The sequence below is a fragment of the Callionymus lyra genome, chromosome 2 (assembly GCF_982586985.1).
Source record: "Callionymus lyra chromosome 2, fCalLyr1.hap1.1, whole genome shotgun sequence".
In the NCBI taxonomy this organism is placed as follows: domain Eukaryota; kingdom Metazoa; phylum Chordata; class Actinopteri; order Syngnathiformes; family Callionymidae; genus Callionymus; species Callionymus lyra.
In genome coordinates this window covers 5963269-5983017 of record NC_141819.1, presented here as the reverse complement: position 1 = coordinate 5983017, position 19749 = coordinate 5963269, and the positions used below count along the sequence as shown (strand labels likewise).

The 19749-nt window shown below is 38.2% G+C and overlaps 3 protein-coding genes across 3 annotated transcripts in view; 1 reads left to right on the top strand and 2 right to left on the bottom strand.

Annotated features, from left to right (window-relative positions):
• The window catches only part of LOC148085161 (NLR family CARD domain-containing protein 3-like), a gene marked incomplete at its 5' end in the record, with an annotated part of 350040 nt that overhangs the window by 226769 nt on the left and 103522 nt on the right, over positions 1–19749 (bottom strand). The gene's annotated exons all lie outside the window — the stretch shown is intronic.
• Positions 1–19749, bottom strand: part of LOC148085164 (protein NLRC3-like) — a 145721-nt gene that overhangs the window by 104495 nt on the left and 21477 nt on the right. The window lies entirely within an intron of this gene.
• On the top strand, positions 14843–19410 carry LOC148085166 (telomerase reverse transcriptase-like). The gene is made up of 3 exons (XM_087783308.1): positions 14843–15063; positions 16639–17833; positions 18827–19410. The coding sequence occupies exons 1-3, from the start codon at positions 14848–14850 to the stop codon at positions 19018–19020; spliced, it is 1605 nt and encodes a 534-aa protein (XP_087639434.1). The 5' UTR covers positions 14843–14847; the 3' UTR covers positions 19021–19410.

Below are 19749 nucleotides of genomic sequence, written 5' to 3'. Positions count from 1 at the left end.
TTGAAGGACCAGAGAAGACTTTGGTTATTTTCACTGTTTAACAAAATATAAAATATAGAACAAAAATGAAAATCTATGTAATATTATTATTATTATTATTACTATCAATATAAGAAAAAGATGTTCCAGCAAATCTCAAGAGCAACAGTGACCAGGAAAACATCATCTGAGGCAGAAACCTCAACCAGAACCAGACTCCTTGTGAACGACCTTCACAAGGCCGTAACACAATCCTCAGGATTATGAATGAAGAATCTCATTACAGTATTCACAAACATGAAGTGACGATGTTTTGACGGATGTGACGCATCACGTTCAAAAACACAACTTAAGTCAAAAAACACTAAATTAAAGTAATCGTTGTTTTATCGAGATCAACGACCATTTTGTGCAAGTTTATTCATTTACAAAACACACATTTTAAAAGCGACTGGAAGACGACAAACTATTTACTGAACCAGTATCTTTATAATAACATTTAAGTAGTTAATGACGTGCAGTGATGTTCATGACTGGTGAGTTTATGTTTATATTTCATTTGATTATAAGTGGAAAGAACATATTATTCAATGATTCATTCAACAACATGCAACTCATAATGTTTAATATCAAACCATCATCATTTCTCTTATAATGACACATTTACAAAGACATAGGGACACATTTGTTCTTCAACATGTATTACATATAAATGAATAGATCACCTTCTTGTGTCTGATTCATATTTACTTTAATTCAAGTGTAAAGCTGTGTTCAGCACATATTTATTCACGTAAAAAGTTAAATTCATTTTTCAAACTTTAAATTCTGGTGATTTAAATAACTTTCATCGAGGTTTTCTGTCAAAAATATTTTGGGGGAAATGAGATCCTTCTAGATGGTAGAAGAAGCTGTAGTGTCAGCGATCAAAACCATCAGAAACCTCGTCACGTCAAAACACATTTATATGAAGGTCTTTGTTTTGTTTGCAATGATTCAAAGGTTGGTTTAGTTAGTATCACGTCTTTTATAAACAAACACATTATTGTTGATCTAACGACACACACACACAACGACACTGACACACACTGGAAACAAAACATCACTCATTGTCACAATAATGTCTAAATAAATTGTTTCTTCTTCAAATCCATTATTAAGTTGTGTTTTGTAATGAGTGCACTTGTGCAAAACTGTCGCCCAACTCTGTCAAACAAGGTTTTACTTTCATTTAAAACATGGTCAGGTTGTAAATACTGTAATAAAAAGTGAAGAGTGATGGATTGTGTCGTTGCTGACGCAGTAAAAGAGGCCAGTGCTCGTGTGAAGAACTACTGACAGGGTGTAGAACCTATTGTCAGTTAGAGGGATGAAGAGAATGAACGGAGAACAAGTATTTTATTCAACTTTGGCTTCATGTGTTAACCTTTTCTTTCTTCTTTGCCTTTTTTATTCGTACTTGAACTGAGAGGTTCACACAGTCGTGTGAGTCTAAAACTTATGAAATAATCATTTTATTCTAGAAGGTTTGTCGTCATTGATGAACCTTCAGAGTCAGCAGATTGTAACCATAAGAACTTGACCGGTCAGAACCAGACTCGCTCCTCGTTGATCTGTTAAAAGCTCTGAAGCATCTTTGATCGTTCAAGGAAAGACAAAAGTCAAATAAAGTGTGGAACAGACGTGAGAGAAGGAAGAGTGATGACATCACAGGTTAACTTTGTCACCTCTGACCCCGAGTGACTCTTATTTCAAGTCAATCAAAAATACTTTCTTACAATCATAGTAACTGACAGGTGTTGATGTTATTGCTGTGACTGATGTTTGTTCTGTACTGTCCTGGTTTGTCCTTGTCTTGGATTACTGTAGATTATTCATTTATATATACTTCATAAAATACTTATCTATGACTCTGAGCCTGCACCGGTCCAAAGTTCTGGTTTCTCTGGACCTTAACAACTGGCTGTGACTCGACCTTTACTCTCAGAATCTGAATCAGTAACATTTGTTGCCAGTGTTGTAAACACAACATAGGAACTGTTTGTGTTGTCAGTACACAATAAAATAATACATTTAAAATAAGACACATTTGCAGCAATGTTTGGATTCATACAAAACAATCTTGACAGGAGAATAAACCTCTGCAGCATCTCTGACTCTGACTTACACACAAAATCACTGCATCAACAAACACTCATCACAGCAGCTCACATGTAAAAACTGCTGCACCTTTATTTCTACATTTATGGTAGATTGACAGAGTTATACGAGGAAGTACCTGAAAGGTTGAACTTCTGATAGTCATTGTCATATTAATGTCTTACAACCTCCAAAACAGCTTGAAAAAAAGATGAACATCTAACATGCATTTTTCCTCAAGATGGTGGCAGCAGCTCAGTGGATTATTAAAGCTTCTTTCTTCTGAGTCAAAGCAAATGATTCTCATTTCTGTACAGTATGAACATGAACTCCTCAGATGAACTGACCAACTTCTAAACTCTTCTCTGAGGAACATCTCTGCGTCTGGCAGCTGATAAAAACATGTCTAAAGTCCACCATCAACACTGTTGCTGGAGCCATTCTTGCAGGTTCTGTTGTTGTAAAACATATTCTGTCGACGGTAATGGACGACCTATGATGACGAATCTGCTTTTAAGGGGAGTCCCATTTCTAAGTCCTCAGATGAACCTCATTCCTTAGTTTTGAGGATTGATCTTGAGGACTGAGGAAGACTGCTGAGGAGATGAATGTAATTGGATCTAAAGTCAGTTCAGACATAAGGACATTGGTCTGGTGCAGTTCAAGAAAAGCAAGAAAGATCATCACGCTTTTCTGGTAGAGAAATTATAGTCTGTGTTCATCACTAAATCCATATTTTGGGGGGTGGCTTGTCTACAGACGATCACCTGGTCAAAGGTCTGCTAAATGGCAAGATTCCAGAAGACTGGATTTTGTCACTCCATCTGACGATCACAGACTTCCATGTTCCGGTGTTGAGAAGATATTGAGGTTCTGCTCCAGAAGACCCGGTGTTCAATTCTAACCGTCCTCTTCGAGACTCCTCTTGGCGTTTGGCCTCCATCCAGTTGATCCTCACAAGGTCAGAAGCAAAGAAAAGAGGTCACACACAGAAGGTGTTGAACATGGAGGACAGACGTGTTCCTCCCAGACGTGCACTTCAATGCACAGACGCTTTGTAAGAGAGAAAACTTCAAAAATCACCACTTGTTCTCTAAATGTCAAGTCAAGTCAAATTTTATTCATAAACCATGTTTAAAAAAAAACCGAGGTCGACCAAAGTGCTGTACAGGTTCCTAAAAAACACAAGTTCAAACGACATAAAAGACACACAATGCAGGACACATCAAGACACACACACACACAACAGAGCCGAGGAGCTGCCACTGCAAAGGCTCCTCTGGTCTTGCATTTTGTCACAGGAACATCCAGCAATAGCTGGTTGGCTGATCTAAGAGATCTAGCTGGAGTATGAATGTGTAGCAGTTCAGCGAGATACTCGGTGCCTCCATTTAATGCTTTAAAAACAATTGAAATAACTTGAACATCTATCCTAAAACTGACTGGTAGCCAGTGGAGTGTGGCTAATATTGATGTGATCACGCTTGTGCTTTCCAGTCAGGAGGCGTGACGCAGCATTCTGCACGAGTGGCAGCCATGATGTATCCATCCCAGAGTAGAGTGACCATCATCCAGCTGTCAATCAAAGCAATAAAATACTTCAAAACTTTTTTCACCTCAATCAAAAAAAATAAAAGGTTCAATCAAAAAGATAGAGTTCAATCAAAAATAGAATTCATTAAAAAAAATAATACTTTTTTCACTTTAATCAACAAATAAAGAGCTCATCCAAAAAAATGAAGAGCAATCAAAAAAACTAAGTCATCAATAAAAAAAAAATACTTCAAAACTTTTTTCACTTCAATCAAAAAATAAAGAGTTCAATCAAAAAAATAAAATATTCCAAAACTTTTTTCATCTCAATCAAAAAATAAAGAGTTCAATCAAAAAAAAAAAAATACTTCAAAATTTTTTTTTCTTTAATAAAAAAAATAAAATACTTAAAATTTGTTTTAACTTCAATCAAAAGATAAAGAGTTCAATCAAAAAAATTATAAAATACTTCAAAACTTTTTTCAGTTCAATCAAAAAACAAAGACTTCAATAAAAAAATTAAGACTTCAATCAAAAAATAAAGACTTCAATCAAAAAAATAAAATACTTCAAAACTTTTTCACTTCAATCAAAAAAATATAGAGTTCAATCAAAAAATGGAGTTCAATCAAAAAAATAAAATTCTTCAAAACTTTTTTAACTTTCGTTAAAAAATAAACAGTTCAATCAAAAAAATGATAAAATACTTCAAAACTTTTTTCACTTCAATCAAAAAATAGACTTCAATCAAAAAATAAAGAGTTCAATCAAAAAAATAAAATACTTCAAAACTTTTTTCACTTCAATCAAAAAAATAAAGCCTTTTTTTGATAGAAGGAACTTTTTTTGCATTGAATAATAAAGAAAGAAATCTACGTCCATAAGGTTGGAGGTAATGTATGTGTTTTGGTGTCACACTCCTCCCTCACTGTCCTGAAGTCTGTTAACACAGAGGTGTATTGCATATTTTGACAGGCTCTTCAACTTGGTGTCATCAAAATGTTGTGACATCTCATTCAATTGTGTACAGTCGACCAAACCAAGGAAAGCTAGCTCACCAAAATGATCAGACCTAGCTTTCATTGGTTCACAGATGTTCTCCATAATGTTTTCGAACATTTGTTTTCTCTCATCCCTGATCAACTGATTTTTGTCGTTTAGACCAAGTTTGTTGCATTTCTCCTCAAATCACTCAAGTGCGTCTCAATCCTGTCTCTTCAACAACTCCAATGGTGTCTTGGATTCGCGCTCAACAATATCCGATGTCCATGACTTTGTTTTGCAGTACTCTAAAAAGTGCTTCAGTTTCACTGAAAATGCCATCATATGTCATAATTAAAAGCATGTTGATGCCTTCGACAGCCATCGATCGTATCCAGCAGCCATCATTAGAGTGTCATTATCCCAGTTGTCAGGGTTTTTAATGCAGCAAGAAGGTCAGGTTGGTACATGCTTGTTGTCTGCAGCAGCCTTGAATTTGAGCTCCATCTTGTGGGAGCTGCTCTAAGTGCCGTTTCACAACATCATCCAGTAAGTGGGTGCGATTCATGGACCTACTAAAAAATGACCCTAGACCATCAAGGGTTTTAAAAAAAAGTTCTAGTCTCAGGCATACGTTTTGCTGAATGCAACAGCACAAGATTCAGTTTCTGTGCATATTAGTGTGTAAACATTGCCTTTTCTTTAATTTTGGCCTGTACCCCTTTAAGGTCAGATGCCATCACAGCAGCTCCATCATATGTTCTTTTCAACGCAGCTGTATTTCTCCAAGACTCCCAAGACAAAGAAAGCTACAGCAGTGGCTCGTCCGTCATCTCTGATGTCATCAGATCCTAAAAACACCGACCTCACATCACAGCCCACTCAGTTTTCACTACAAGGCGCAAAATAACAGACATCTGTTCTTTCTTTATGACATCCGTTGTCTCGTCGACCTCTACAGCATTAATCTCCCGTTTAATATAATTTCTTATCACATCATTGACTGCTTCAATTAGATCCTTCTGTATTCTATTTGACAAGCCAGAAAACACAGTGGTTGTGTCCAAATGTCTGGCTAACCTCTTGCCCTCTGGTCTTTGCCACATGTGCTAACTCCTGTTTAGCAAGAGAGCAGGTTGCCTCAATGAGGTCTTTTTTTCCGTAACCTTAGCGTTGAAGATGCTATTATTGAGTCTCCGCTGTTCGTTCAAAGGCAAATCGATCCTTGAGCTTCTAAAGGTTTTAAAAGCAAAGCTTGGTGACCTCAAGTGTCAGATTCTGAATTATTTTGAAATAATAATTTAATTATATAAGTTAAGTTTAATACTTTAAATATGGAGGTTTTGTAAATGTTTTAAAAGTCCTTCGTTGCCATTAATCTCCACTGTGAAGCATGAGGCTGGATATTCCTGTTGTTCTCTTACAATGTCAAAGAGTTCCTGCAAGACTTGGATGATAGCAGCTGTGGTTTTATAGAGCCTGCAAAGGATAAAGCTCCTGGTGAGTGAAAGTCCTTGAAAACTTTGATTTACTCCAGGTACTCACTTTTATAAAGTCCTTTAGAAAAGTCCTTGGATCTTGACTGGTTCAATTCTTTGTTATTGTCCGACAACAGCGAGTGGATATGTTTTCTCCTCTTTTCTTCTCCAGGAAGACTCAAAAGTCAGTCGTCTATCTCGTTGATATTCTTGATGTTGGAGTGGACCATGGCACCCTGAATATTTCTGATGGATCAGCCATGTGGGTCATTAGAATTGGCATTAAAGCATATTCTGTACGTTGCCATGTTCCCACCAGTGACTAAACAGATCTGGCTCTGAGGTCTGTGGATCAGAATCTACTGATGGTTCCTGAACTTCCGGACCAGAGGAGAGAAATCCTTCCAAACTGTTGCTCCTACGCTTTGGAACCATCTCTGTGTTTGAAGATCTACTGACTCCTTCAAGAAACATCTGTGTTTGATGATCTACTGACTCCTTCAAGAAACATCTGTGTTTGATGATCTACTGACTCCTTCAAGAAACATCTCTGTGTTTGATGATCTACTGACTCCTTCAAGAAACATCTGTGTTTGATGATCTACTGACTCCTTCAAGAAACATCTGTGTTTGATGATCTACTGACTCCTTCAAGAAACATCTGTGTTTGATGATCTACTGACTCCTTCAAGAAACATCTGTGTTTGATGATCTACTGACTCCTTCAAGAAACATCTGTGTTTGATGATCTACTGACTCCTTCAAGAAACATCTGTGTTTGATGATCTACTGACTCCTTCAAGAAACATATGTGTTTGATGATCTACTGACTCCTTCAAGAAACATCTGTGTTTGATGATCTACTGACTCCTTCAAGAAACATCTTAAGACCTTTAATTTGTGCTTTTTCCAATTTTTTCTGGAACTCTTGTGTTTGTGTCTATGTTGTCTTGGCCATTAAGAGTTTTTTTTAATTTGTGTGTATTTTTAACTGTGCACTGCTTTTGATTGTTCAAGTGCTTTGTGACCCTGGTCTAGAAAGGCGCTTTACAAATATCCTTTACCTACGTACTATTATTATTATTATTGTTAAGATGGAACGATGATGCAGTGAAAGTTATATATATATATATATAAATATAAAAAAGATTATATTTGTTTATGTACCGATTATTTATTTCAGGTTCGTCTGTTTGTGAGAACAAGAAAGTTGAAGTTTTTTTTAATGTTGTTACAATATTGTTGGTCACCATTAAAACATGTTTTAAAAACTAACATACAACAATTTAAAGTTTCTACTTGTCTTGTCTGAACTGAAAAAAAACCTCAAACTGCTATTATTGTTTAAATGAGGAGAAAGTAAACATGGTGGTTCAACCCAAAAAAGGTTTATGTCGACAAAAACGACCATGAAACACAGAGTTCTAGAAACGTTCTCTGTAAGTACGAGTAATAATGTCATCTATACAAAAAAAAATGATTTTGACAATGTGGAGCTTTTTACTGATTCAAGTTTCAAGAAACACTTTTGGAAAATACTGTTGGAAAAGTTCTTTAGTCGTTATTTAGAACTAACTCAGACTAAGAATCCTACTTGAAGTTGCCTTTGTGGGATTATATCATCCTTCTAGAGTTCAGGTTAGCAAAAGTAAAATGACCTTATTTAAATACATGATGTTTATTAGTTTTGATGAGAGATTTTCCTTCTTCGGTCTCAAAAGTTTCTCTTTGATTCACTGCTTCATAGCAAAAGCGTGACTACCCTCTAGTGGACAAGACAAGTAAAACAACATTCTTGTGGCTTCCTCTTTTATAAAGCGATACTTGTGGAAAAAACATTGTAGTTTTACAATAAACTTTAACATATAAATTACGTGTTTTCATGATTTACTTTTAAAATCAGGATCTAAAAAGTGATTTCAAGACTTTACTGCAGGAATCCACAACTTTCTTTGCATCAGATTTTTCCTCTTCCAGGTCAGGATGTTTCAAGAATGAGTTGTAAGAATTTAAAAACGTATTTGTGACGTAAATATTCACATGTAGGAATCTGTGCGCGACAAGAATTTAGTCACTTTTCCTTCGTACATCCCAATGAACGGAGAATGAATCGCAGACTTGTTCGTCCCTTTCCACGCCTTCATTTACATATTTAAATCATATTTAAATGAAGCAGTGACTTTTCTCTCTGCGATCAGAACAAACTCATGAAAACATGAATGTAAACTGGTTTAAACGTTTATATTCGTTCATTTAAACATGTCTGACATGAACATTCTTACATTTAAATAATGCAGACGAGCTCCGGTGTAAATGTTTATATTTTATATACACAGTTATCAAAGCGAATACTTTATTAACAGACGATCAGGGGCTTATTTGAAACGTCTCAACATGAGTTTAACAAGAATAAAAGTGTAAATCAGTGACTTAAAGAGTATTGATGATGAAGATGATGAAGATGATCTGATCTGAGAGTTTCATATAAATGTGTGACGCAGCTTCAACACACACATTCTTATTACATTTATCAAATAAAAACGTTTAGTGTAAAAATGAACAAATGATGCAAAAGTGTATTTATATAGGTGTGTTTTTCAAAGAGATCGATCACGTGATCACAGCTTCAGCTCACTTTCATTCTGCAGCTTCACTTTGATCAAACGTTGTTTCACAAAAATCTTCATGACTTTTGTTGACTTAAAGCATATGTGTCAAACTCAAGGCCCGCGGGCCAAATGTGGCCCGCCATGTGATTTTATGTGCCCCCCCTGCCTTACCTTGACCAATGAGCAAAAAAAAGAAAAAAAAGAAAGAAAAAGAACTTACAACACAACAGACAAAATGGTTTTCCTTCTTTTATTCGCGGGGCGATGGGCCTTACAGTCTGTCTGTCTGTCTGTCTGTCTGTCTGTCTGTCTGTCTGTCTGTCTGTCTGTCTGTCTGTCTTGCTTTGGGAAAACCGGCCGCGAGCCTTTGATGTGAGCAACACACGCTCTCATCGCGGCACGCACACACACACACACACACACACACACACACACACGCACACACACGCACGCACACACACACACACACACACACACACACGCACACACGTCAATCGCTCCCTGTCACATGACTGATTTCAGCAGGAAAAAGTGTCGCACAAGTTTCTGGCTGCTGGCTTATAAAGAAAACTACATTTACCCACAATGCATGCCTACAGGTATTATGTTTCCCACGATTGACGCATCACTGCTGCAGCGTCTCCAAATCCATGCCAACAGGTGGAATTGATAAATACAAATACATCCTCGCAAAATGTCCAAGAAGAGAAAAGTTGATGCGGAGGGAAGGATATTTCAAGAAAGGTGTGAAGAATACATGTTTGTGCTTCAAGGAGAAAGGTTGTGTGTCTTTTGTGTTATGAGGCAGTGTCGGTTGTCAAAGAGTACAATCTACGCCGGCATTTTGACACCAAACACGGAGCTAAGTATGTCACGTTTACTTATTTTCAGAACATGACCAATGGATGGTGGAGAGGATCCACTTGGTGTGTTCAGGATCTACTCATCCACAAGAATTGACAGCCAATATATAAGCTGGGGAACCTAAAAACGTGACCAATAACTGGTTGTGAGACTTTCTTTCTTGTTGGGACATATAAAGACTCAACAATCTGATTTTCCTGCAATTGATTTATTTTTTCTCTGCTTGAGATGACAAGTGTGACGTCTGCAGTTTTATGTTTTGTGGACAAAACTGAAACTCTGGTGATTGCTCCTGATGATAAGATTCCAGGGTTGAGTCAGTACTTGGGTGACTTAGGTCAGTCTGTCAAACTGAGCCTGAGAAACCTGGGTGTTGTATTTGATAAAGACATGTCTCTTGTTCAACACTGCAGAAAACTGACCAGAAACTGTTTCCTTCAACTGAGAAAAATCTCTAAACTTAGGAAAATGTTGTCACAACATGATCTGGAGCTTGTAATCCATGCGTTTGTTTCTTCTCGTCTGGACTATTGTAACAGTTTGTTTTCATGTCTAAACAAGAAGGATGTGTCTCGCCTGCAGTTGATTCAGAACTCTGCAGCGAGAATTCTAACTCGCTCAAGTAGAAGAACTCACATTTCTCCGATCCTTAAAACTCTTCACTGGCTTCCAGTTTCTTTCAGGATCAACTTTAAAATTCTGGTTCTTACTTTCAGAGCTATTCATGGTCAGGCTCCTCCTTACATCACTGATCTGATCCAGCCTTACACCCCAGCTCGGTCTCTGAGGTCTGTGGATCAGAATCTACTTATGGTTCCACGCACACGGCTCAGGACCAGAGGAGAGAAATCTTTTCAGACTGTTGCTTCTAAGCTTTGGAACAATCTTCCTCTCTCTTTGCGCTTGATGGATCTACTGACTCCTTTAAGAAACATCTTAAGACGTTTCTATTTGTTCAGGCTTTTCCTTGAATTTCTCGAACTCCTGTGTTGTTCTCAGTATTATCTTGATCTTTGAAGTATGTACTGTTTTGAGTGTTGTTTTGATTGTTGAAGCGCTTTGTGACCCTGGTCTCGAAAAGCGCTATATAAATAAATATTACTTACTTACTTACTTACATGTGCATCTACAGGAAAAGTTGCTTTTCAGACATATTTCCGTTGCAACTTGTTAGTCTTGAGCTGTAAGTTTTGACTTATTTTTATGTGTAGAAATGTATTTAGTACCACATGCAAGGCTGAGTGCAGCCATTTTTATTTTATTGTAAAATGCTACATCACACATGTTAGCAGCTCACAATTGTTGGTTTTACAGTAGTTATGCCTCTCAAGTAATACATTCAAAGTCATTTAACATTAAGGAGTAGTTACATTTATTTGACATTAGCTTACATTTAGTTACATTTATAAGTTACATCTGGCCCTTTGAGGGCAGCCATGATGATGATGTGGCCCCTGGTGAAAACCAGTTTGACACCCCTGCAATAGAGTCACACTTCACAACAACACACACACACTGATGATACAATAGAGTCACACTTCACAACAACACACACACACTGATGATACAATAGAGTCACACTTCACAACAACACACACACACTGATGATACAATAGAGTCACAACAACACACACACTGATGATACAATAGAGTCACACTTCACAACAACACACACACACTGATGATACAATAGAATCACACATCACAACAACACACACACACTGATGATACAATAGAGTCACACTTCACAACAACACACACATACTGATGATACAATAGAGTCACACATCACAACAACACACACTGATGATACAATAGAGTCACACTTCACAACAACACACACACACTGATGATACAATAGAGTCACACGTCACACAACACACACACACTGATGACACAATAGAGTCACAGGTCACAACAACACACACACACTAATGATACAATAGAGTCACACATCACAACAACATACACACTGATGATACAATAGAGTCACACATCACAACAACACAAACAGTGATGATAAAATAGAGTCACACATCACAACAACACTAACACACTAATGATACAATAGAGTCACACATCACAACAACACACACAGTGATGATACAATAGAGTCACACATCACAACAACACTAACACACTGATGATACAATAGAGTCACACATCACAACAACACACACTAATGATACAATAGAGTCACACATCACAACAACACACACACTGATGATACAATAGAGTCACACGTCACAACGCACACACACACTGATGATACAATAGAGTCACACGTCACAACAAAACACACACACTAATGATACAATAGAGTCACACATCACAACAACACACACACTGATGATACAATAGAGTCACACATCACAACAACACTAACACACTAATGATACAATAGAGTCACACATCACAACAACACACACAGTGATGATACAATAGAGTCACACGTCACAACAATACACACACACTGATGATACAATAGAGTCACATGTCACAACAACACACACACACACTAATGATACAATAGAGTCACACATCACAACAACACACACACTGATGATACAATAGAGTCACACATCACAACAACACACACACAGTGATGTTACAATAGAGTCACACGTCACAACAACACACACACACTGATGATACAATAGAGTCACACGTCACAACAACACACACACACTGATGATACAATAGAGTCACACATCACAACAACACACACACTGATGATACAATAGAGTCACACGTCACAACACACACACACACACTGATGATACAATAGAGTCACACGTCACAACAACACACACACACTGATGATACAATAGAGTCACACATCACAACAACACACACACACTGATGATACAATAGAGTCACACATCACAACAACACACACACACTGATGATACAATAGAGTCACACGTCACAGCAATACACACACTGATGATACAATAGAGTCACACGTCACAACAACACACACACTGATGATACAATAGAGTCACACATCACAACAACACACACATCACATCAACACATAAGTTGACCTTCAAACATTTACAGTTTCTTACTCTTAGTTTCTCTAGACAAAGATACAAAAGTTTAACTCAAATATTTCTCTATGCTGACTAAACAGGTTTGTGAACTTCCGGGACAACCCTCTGACGCTGGACGTGACTCTGCCAGTTGGCAAGACGAAAGCTGAAGATGACGATGAGGAGGAGGAGGGAGAAGAAGAGGAAGACGACCGAGAGATGTTCGGCCGAGAGTTCATGCAGATGTACATCCGGGAGGCCAGGAAGAGATCGTACGCTGTTCTCAACATGCACCGTTCCAGTCGTTAGTATCAGCGTGTTTGTTGAAGAGCATGCTGTGTTCCAATGCTTCCAACACTCTTCAGCGAACACGTGTTATCAAGAAACCTTCCATTAGATTCTGCTACTGTCATGGTTGACGTCACATTATGTTGGTTCCAAAGCTCACAAAGTGTACGCTGACGGAGTGTGACGCGAGGAGGTTGAAAAGGTTTAACTGGAATTTGATGTGTTAAAACTAGAATTTTGCAACTTAAACACGCGGCTTTTGTTTGTTTTTTTGGACTTAAGGTTGATCCATGGACTAAAGAACTTGATAACACGGTACATATACTGTATATATCGAGCTAGCACTGCCATGCTAGTGGCTACATTGATAATTCCATCAGAGTACTTTGTTTATTTGCTCTTTACTTTTGTTCCCGATAAATGAAAAACATCCCAATTATTTATGAAACTTCACATTACATGACAAAACTGAACAGGATTAATATAAATGATCTTCATAATATATGTTTATACTGTATATAAATACAATATATATCCATATTTTAACTTTTATATACGACATTTTCCTAATAATATATAACTTGTTTGTTCATTTTTGTTGTTGGTTGGTTGTCCTGCTAAAAGATTGAGTGTTTCTTTGGTTGGAAACTGGCTCTTTATATAAAAGTTATTCTTTAATATGGTCAACATTGATCGTCTTAGTTTACATGAATAACACACAAGTAACTACAACTAGAACTTGAGACTTCATGCTGAGTGGTACATAACTTAACTCAAAGCATCACTGACTGTCACCTTAACCTGTGTTCATGTAAAAAGACTCAAATCAATATCATGGGTTGAATTAACCTGAAATAATATAAATGGCTCTAAATTAAAAAATAATATTAATTTTCTTCTCGATGTTCCAGAGTCGACTGATTAAAGAAAATTCATTCTGTCCCGATTTTATTCTTACGCTGATTCTCTGGATGGATGGAAAGTTTTTGGTCTGTCGACAACCGATCCACACTAAGTCAAGACCTTTTTGTTCAAGAGGAAAATAATATAATCAGTATAACGTTACTTCTTGTTGTCATGGTAACAGCTCTATTTTTTTTACCAAAGTGAATCCTGCAGCTGCCCAGCACCGAGAGTGTCAGGTGGTCACACATCTGCCATGGTTGAGATGTTTTCACGACTTGGAAGATACTTTGTTGTATTTTTTTTAAAGAAATAAAATAGTGAAGTTAAGAAGCGACTGCTTGGTTTTAATGGAAGCATGTTGTCTAAACCCACACATATTGTTTTGATAGTTTAAGCGCTTTGTGACCCTGGTCTGGAAAAGCACTATACAAATACAAATGACTTACTTACTTGCATGGTTGAAAAAGTCTTTTTTTTTCACCCACTTTCTCTAAACTTGTTGAGCTACTGTGTAAATGACTCTTCAGGCAACAAAACAATAAGTTTGGAGTCATTTTAACACAAATACACACGTTTTTTTCAAAAGATACATTATTAAATTCATGTAATTAATTTTTCATATTTTTTTCTATGACGTCAGCAAGATTAAGCTTTTTTTTGTTGCATTTTTAAACATTAATTCAAGAACATGTAAAAATGATCTACTTTTTAAATTTGTATTACAAATTATGTTTGTTATCCAATAAAACAATGATTTAAGTAAATTTATATCTGTTTCGAAATCTTTACTTTCCTCGACTTTTTGATTAAACGCGACATATAAGAAATGCGTCATATTGATTCATATTAGTTTAAAGTATTAATAACAAACACAATCAACAAACGATAATAAAATAATAAAAACCGACTGACTTCGCCTGTTAGTATTAAGACTCCTGATTGGACGCTTTTCAGTAAGCGACACGCTCATTGGTTATTGATACGGCGGGTGATTTAGACGTCACCGGCGTCTGCAGAGCATTCTCTGCGGTAAACATGTCTTCTCCAGATCTGTCTCCAGCCCTCGACGTTCTCCGCGCCTTGTATCCTCACGTGGAGACTCTCGAGGAGTTCTCGAAGAGGATCAGGTTCTCGGAGGGACACGAACCGTCGCTCGTCCAGGACTTGGACTCGCGCAGCTTCAGAACCTTCGTTGAAAACATTTTCGTTTGTTTCGACGAGATTCCAGTCGAGACACCGAGCTGTGAGCAGGTGATGTACCTGTTCAGTCCAGGACTCGTTTGAAGAGCGACACCTATCGTCACGAACAGTGTTCGGATGGTTCGAGTACAACCTTTCAGCAAAACTAATTCAATTTGATATAAAGTTTCTTATGACAAAGTTAACTCGACACATGTTGTCGTTTAAGTCAGACTATAGTGGAGAAAAGAAAACTTCCTTTTAGAAGGCAGAAACCTCAAGCAGAACCAGACTCGTGCTGTGTCTCAAATCGCATACTTCTCCTAGTATACTAGAAGTTAGTATGCATCAGGATAGTGTACGTACTAACTAGTAACTAATCCTCCACAGATAGTAGTGCTGTGTCTCAAATCGCATACTAGCGTATTCAAAGTTAGTATTTTTAGTGCGTTAGTGCGTCTCAATTCTTATTATGCGATATTTAGTGCGCCATGCACACTAAATTGGCGTACTAACACGCCCACAAAACTGAGTATGGATTGATGGACACTAACCACACTAAACAGCCGCCATCTTAATGACGTTTTAAACGTAATTAACGTCATATATATTCATATATATTCATATATATTCATATACTTACAGGTGCATTTTCAAATATTTATTTTCTCATATTTTTTCTTTATTTCTTTTTCCAAAAGTTGTTGCAAAACGTGCTGCCAGCAGGTGTCGCTAGTGTTCCTACAGCTGGTTGAAATCATCGTTAAATAGAAGTAGAAGAAGAAGCTGTCGCGTCATTTCCTGTTAGTGTGTAGCAGCAGAGTTTGATTTGAGACATACTATCTGTGGAGGATTAGTTACTAGTTAGTACGTACACTAAACTGATGCACACTAACTTCTAGTATACTAAGAGTAGTATGTGATTTGAGACACAGCATATGTTGATGGCCTCCTGCCATAAACGTAAGGAAGGATAGAACCAACAAATTGACAAACTAAAAGGAAGATGTCAACATGTAGAAGAACACAACTCGGCCATATCAACTGTATTCATAACACACACCAAACAGATACAACAAAACAACCTCCATGAATAAAGAACTGTCTTCACTCGCATAAAAACATGTCCTTCTCCAAATATCAAATGTAGTTGTATGACAAGTATTACAACGTCTCTATGTTTTACCAGATAGTCGTTTATGTGAAGTGTTAGTTCAGCCAAAATTTAAATTTCACTCATTTTACTTTAACTTCTCAACCGAAAAAAATAAATGGATATATCTATATTTTAATTTGTTGTAGAAGCTTCTAGTCTCTCAGCACCAGCTATAGGTTAATCCTCATAAGCGCATTTCAAAACACTTTCTAAGGTCGAGGCTTCAATGCACGAAGATGAAGGCGAAGACAACTGAGCTCCAGTCGCTACATTAAAATGAACAAACATTTTTGTCTGTAACTCTAAAAAGAACAGATGACTCTGAAAATTATCCCAACATTAGTCGACATGAGGTAGAGTAGAAAGTGAGTGAATTTAATTTTCAAGGCAAAAAAACGTTTATTATTATTTATTTTTTAATAAAAATGACATGCAAGTATATAAACGTTGAAATGTAAATGTTATAACGATGTTGCTTATTGATTTCATAGATCTGTTCCCCATCTGAACTCCTGGCTTTCACCCTGAACACTTTGAAGAAGAAACAAAAGAGAAACGTCTTGACATTAGGCTATAGTATTGACGGCTCCACTCAGGGAGACCACACTATTGATCGCTTTCATTTCCAAAGTCATTTGTATCAAAATGCTGCCTATATCCGTTCTAGTGACCTGTGGATGAAGATCATTAACCGTCTGGGTTCTGATCTGTCGCGGTATCTGCTGGAGAACTGCTCCTTATTCATGGCCGTCCCCCCAACATGTCTCTTTCAAGTTTGTGGTGCACCCATCGATGAACTAGTTCCCACCCCAGAGACCAGCTCCAGGTTCTTTCCCCAGTCCTGGTCCAGGACAAAGAACAAGAAAGATTCAAAAACACCTTCAGCTCTAAGAAAGAAACCATGCACCAAAAATCGTCCAAGAACTAAAAACGATGGCAGATCTGCTCCCGTCAAGAGAAAATTGTGTCGAATGAATGAAGATGAAGTTACAAGACGTCCCGGAAAGAGGAGGCGATTGTGTGAAGTCTCCAGTTTAGAACCAGAGGTAGTAACTGATTCAACATCTCTTGATGCCACACGTTTGGTTCCGGACCAAGAAAACGCCTCAAAATCGCCTCACAAAACTGTGCCTCCAGCACAAACTTTCATCCGCTCGCTGCAGTTTGCATACGGAGGCACCGGAATCCAAGGGTTCATCCTCAACAGGAAGAGGAGGACCGGGGATGTTTCCAGAGGATTAACTGGCGAAGATTTGGTCAGGATGGTTTTCCTCAGTGGTCCAAAGTGTCTCAAAGAACTGGGGAAAGACGAGAGGAAGTTGCCCAGGCGCTGGTTGTACATGGTCCCGTTGTTCAGCCAGCTGCTGAGACGGCACCAGAGATGTTCCTACACCAGATTCCTGCACAGACTGTGTCCACGAGTGAGGAGGGCGAGGGATGGGCGCGAGGACTTGAACCTCCTCCTTCGCCAGTGCTGTGCAGCTCACCACGTCTCTCTGTTCGCGAGGAAGTGCCTCGACGCCGTCATACCCTCGGAGCTCTGGGGCTCGGAGGACAACCGACGACACGTCTACGTCAGAGTCGGACGCTTCCTGCGCAGTGGCAGGTTTGAGAAGATATCAGTCGAGGAAGTGATGTTGAAGATGAAAGTCACCGATTGCAACTGGTTGCAGTTCAACAAGACAGGTAATGAGAACAATTGAATAGTATAAGTTAAAAGAAAAACATGACGCTACTTCTTTAACTCATCGTATAAAAACAACCTGAGAATACAATCTTGCATGTTCCTTAAAGTATTAGATTTCTCTAGCCTTTTGTCGTCATGGATTTTTGGCGTATTAGCTGCAGTAAAGATTTCTCACCTTTTAATAGCATCACGACCATGTTTTCAACTCATTACTTTATAAAGCTGCTCTGAGATCTGGGCGAACGAGAGGTTACAAGAGTCCATTATGATGTAATAATGGCACCACTCCTCCAGCTGTAGACACGCCCCGCTTTGTTTATACAACGAGTCCCTTGGAGCGAGTATTCTGGGGATTGATGGCGCGCGGTGACAAACCTCCATGCTTGACCAATCACAGCAGAGTGGACGTCGTTATGGTCAACAAGATTTAATTTACAGAAGAAATATGCTCTTTAACACGAATAGTTTCTTGCAGAGAATCAGTGACTTTTAATGATGTTAGTAATAATCTCCCGATTGTTTGGATAACATGCGTATTTATATTACGTTTATGGAATAAAAGTGTTTCCTGTTTACATACATATAGTCATCATGTGATACTGAAAGTGTGTTTTTCAAGGAGATGCTCAGATCACATGAGGAAAACCTGCTCTTGCTGAGCTTCAATTCAAACCTGTTCAGCTTCTGGTGGATCATTTTAATATGTTATCAAAACAAGCCTATATTTTCTGACAATTTTTCTAAATTGTCTAAAATAACTGATGAACACTCGTGTATAAAACTCATCATGTTGTCGTAAATGAACAAGAATCATCAGTGTGTAGAAAGAGAAACATGTGTGTGAATACTTTAATATCCAGACATGTAACAACAAACATTGTTGATGCGTCTCTGATGTGAACTTCTCAGTGTGTACATTTTTAGTGTAAGTACATGAGGCCCCTGATGGTCGTCCTACCAGCTCTCATGCTGTCTTCACTCTTCCTGGACAGGAAGGATTCCCCCCAGTGAGCTGGCATATCGCACACGCCTGCTGGGTCACTTCCTGGCCTGGCTTCTTGGCTGTTACGTGACTGGCTTGGTCAGATCCTGCTTCTACGCCACTGAGAGAGTCGGACGGAAGAAAACTCTCAAGTTCTATCGCTACGATGTCTGGGCTGAATTACAGAACTTGGCTTTCAGGTGAACACAAGTGAAGGAACATTGCTGATGACGTCACAACTACAGTGTCCTGTACACGAGGACCGACATGAAAGTCATTCAATTATCTCAAGATTTAAAGGCTTGAAGTCTTGAGTCTGTGCTCGTTGTGTTCAATCAATCGACCACTGATCATAATCAGCAGATATCTGGGAACTGGGGTTTGTTTCAGATCAAAAGACATGATGACTGGCGGCTCATACTTTACCTCTTCCCACCTGCACAGGCTCTGCACAGGTGCACGGGAACAAACGACAACAAACATGTCTGCTGTGTAAAGGTTTTAAACTGTGTGTGAGAACTATGTGAAGTTCACTTGCTGCTCATGGAAACGTAAAAATACCTCGAGGAGGAAGCATTTTAAAATGATCCTGAAAGAAACTGGCAGCCAATGAGGAGTTTTAAGAATCAGAGAAATGTGAGTTCTTCTACTAGAGCGGCTCAGAATTCTCGCTGCAGAGTTTTGATTTAACTGCAGGCGAGACAGATGCTTCTTAAAATGTTGAACATGTCTGTGGGTTATTTTTCCTCTTCTTCTTTTGCTTCCTTTTTCTTCAGCCTGAAGTCTTTTATAACGTTCTCCACTCAACAACTCTAAGTCTCATGTGTTTGTGCGACTTTTAGAAATCACGTTTCTAAATGCCAGCTGGAAGAGTTGAGTGCAGACGAGGTCGCGTCCCTCCCCAGTACAAGCGTCGTCTCCCGCCTTCGCTTC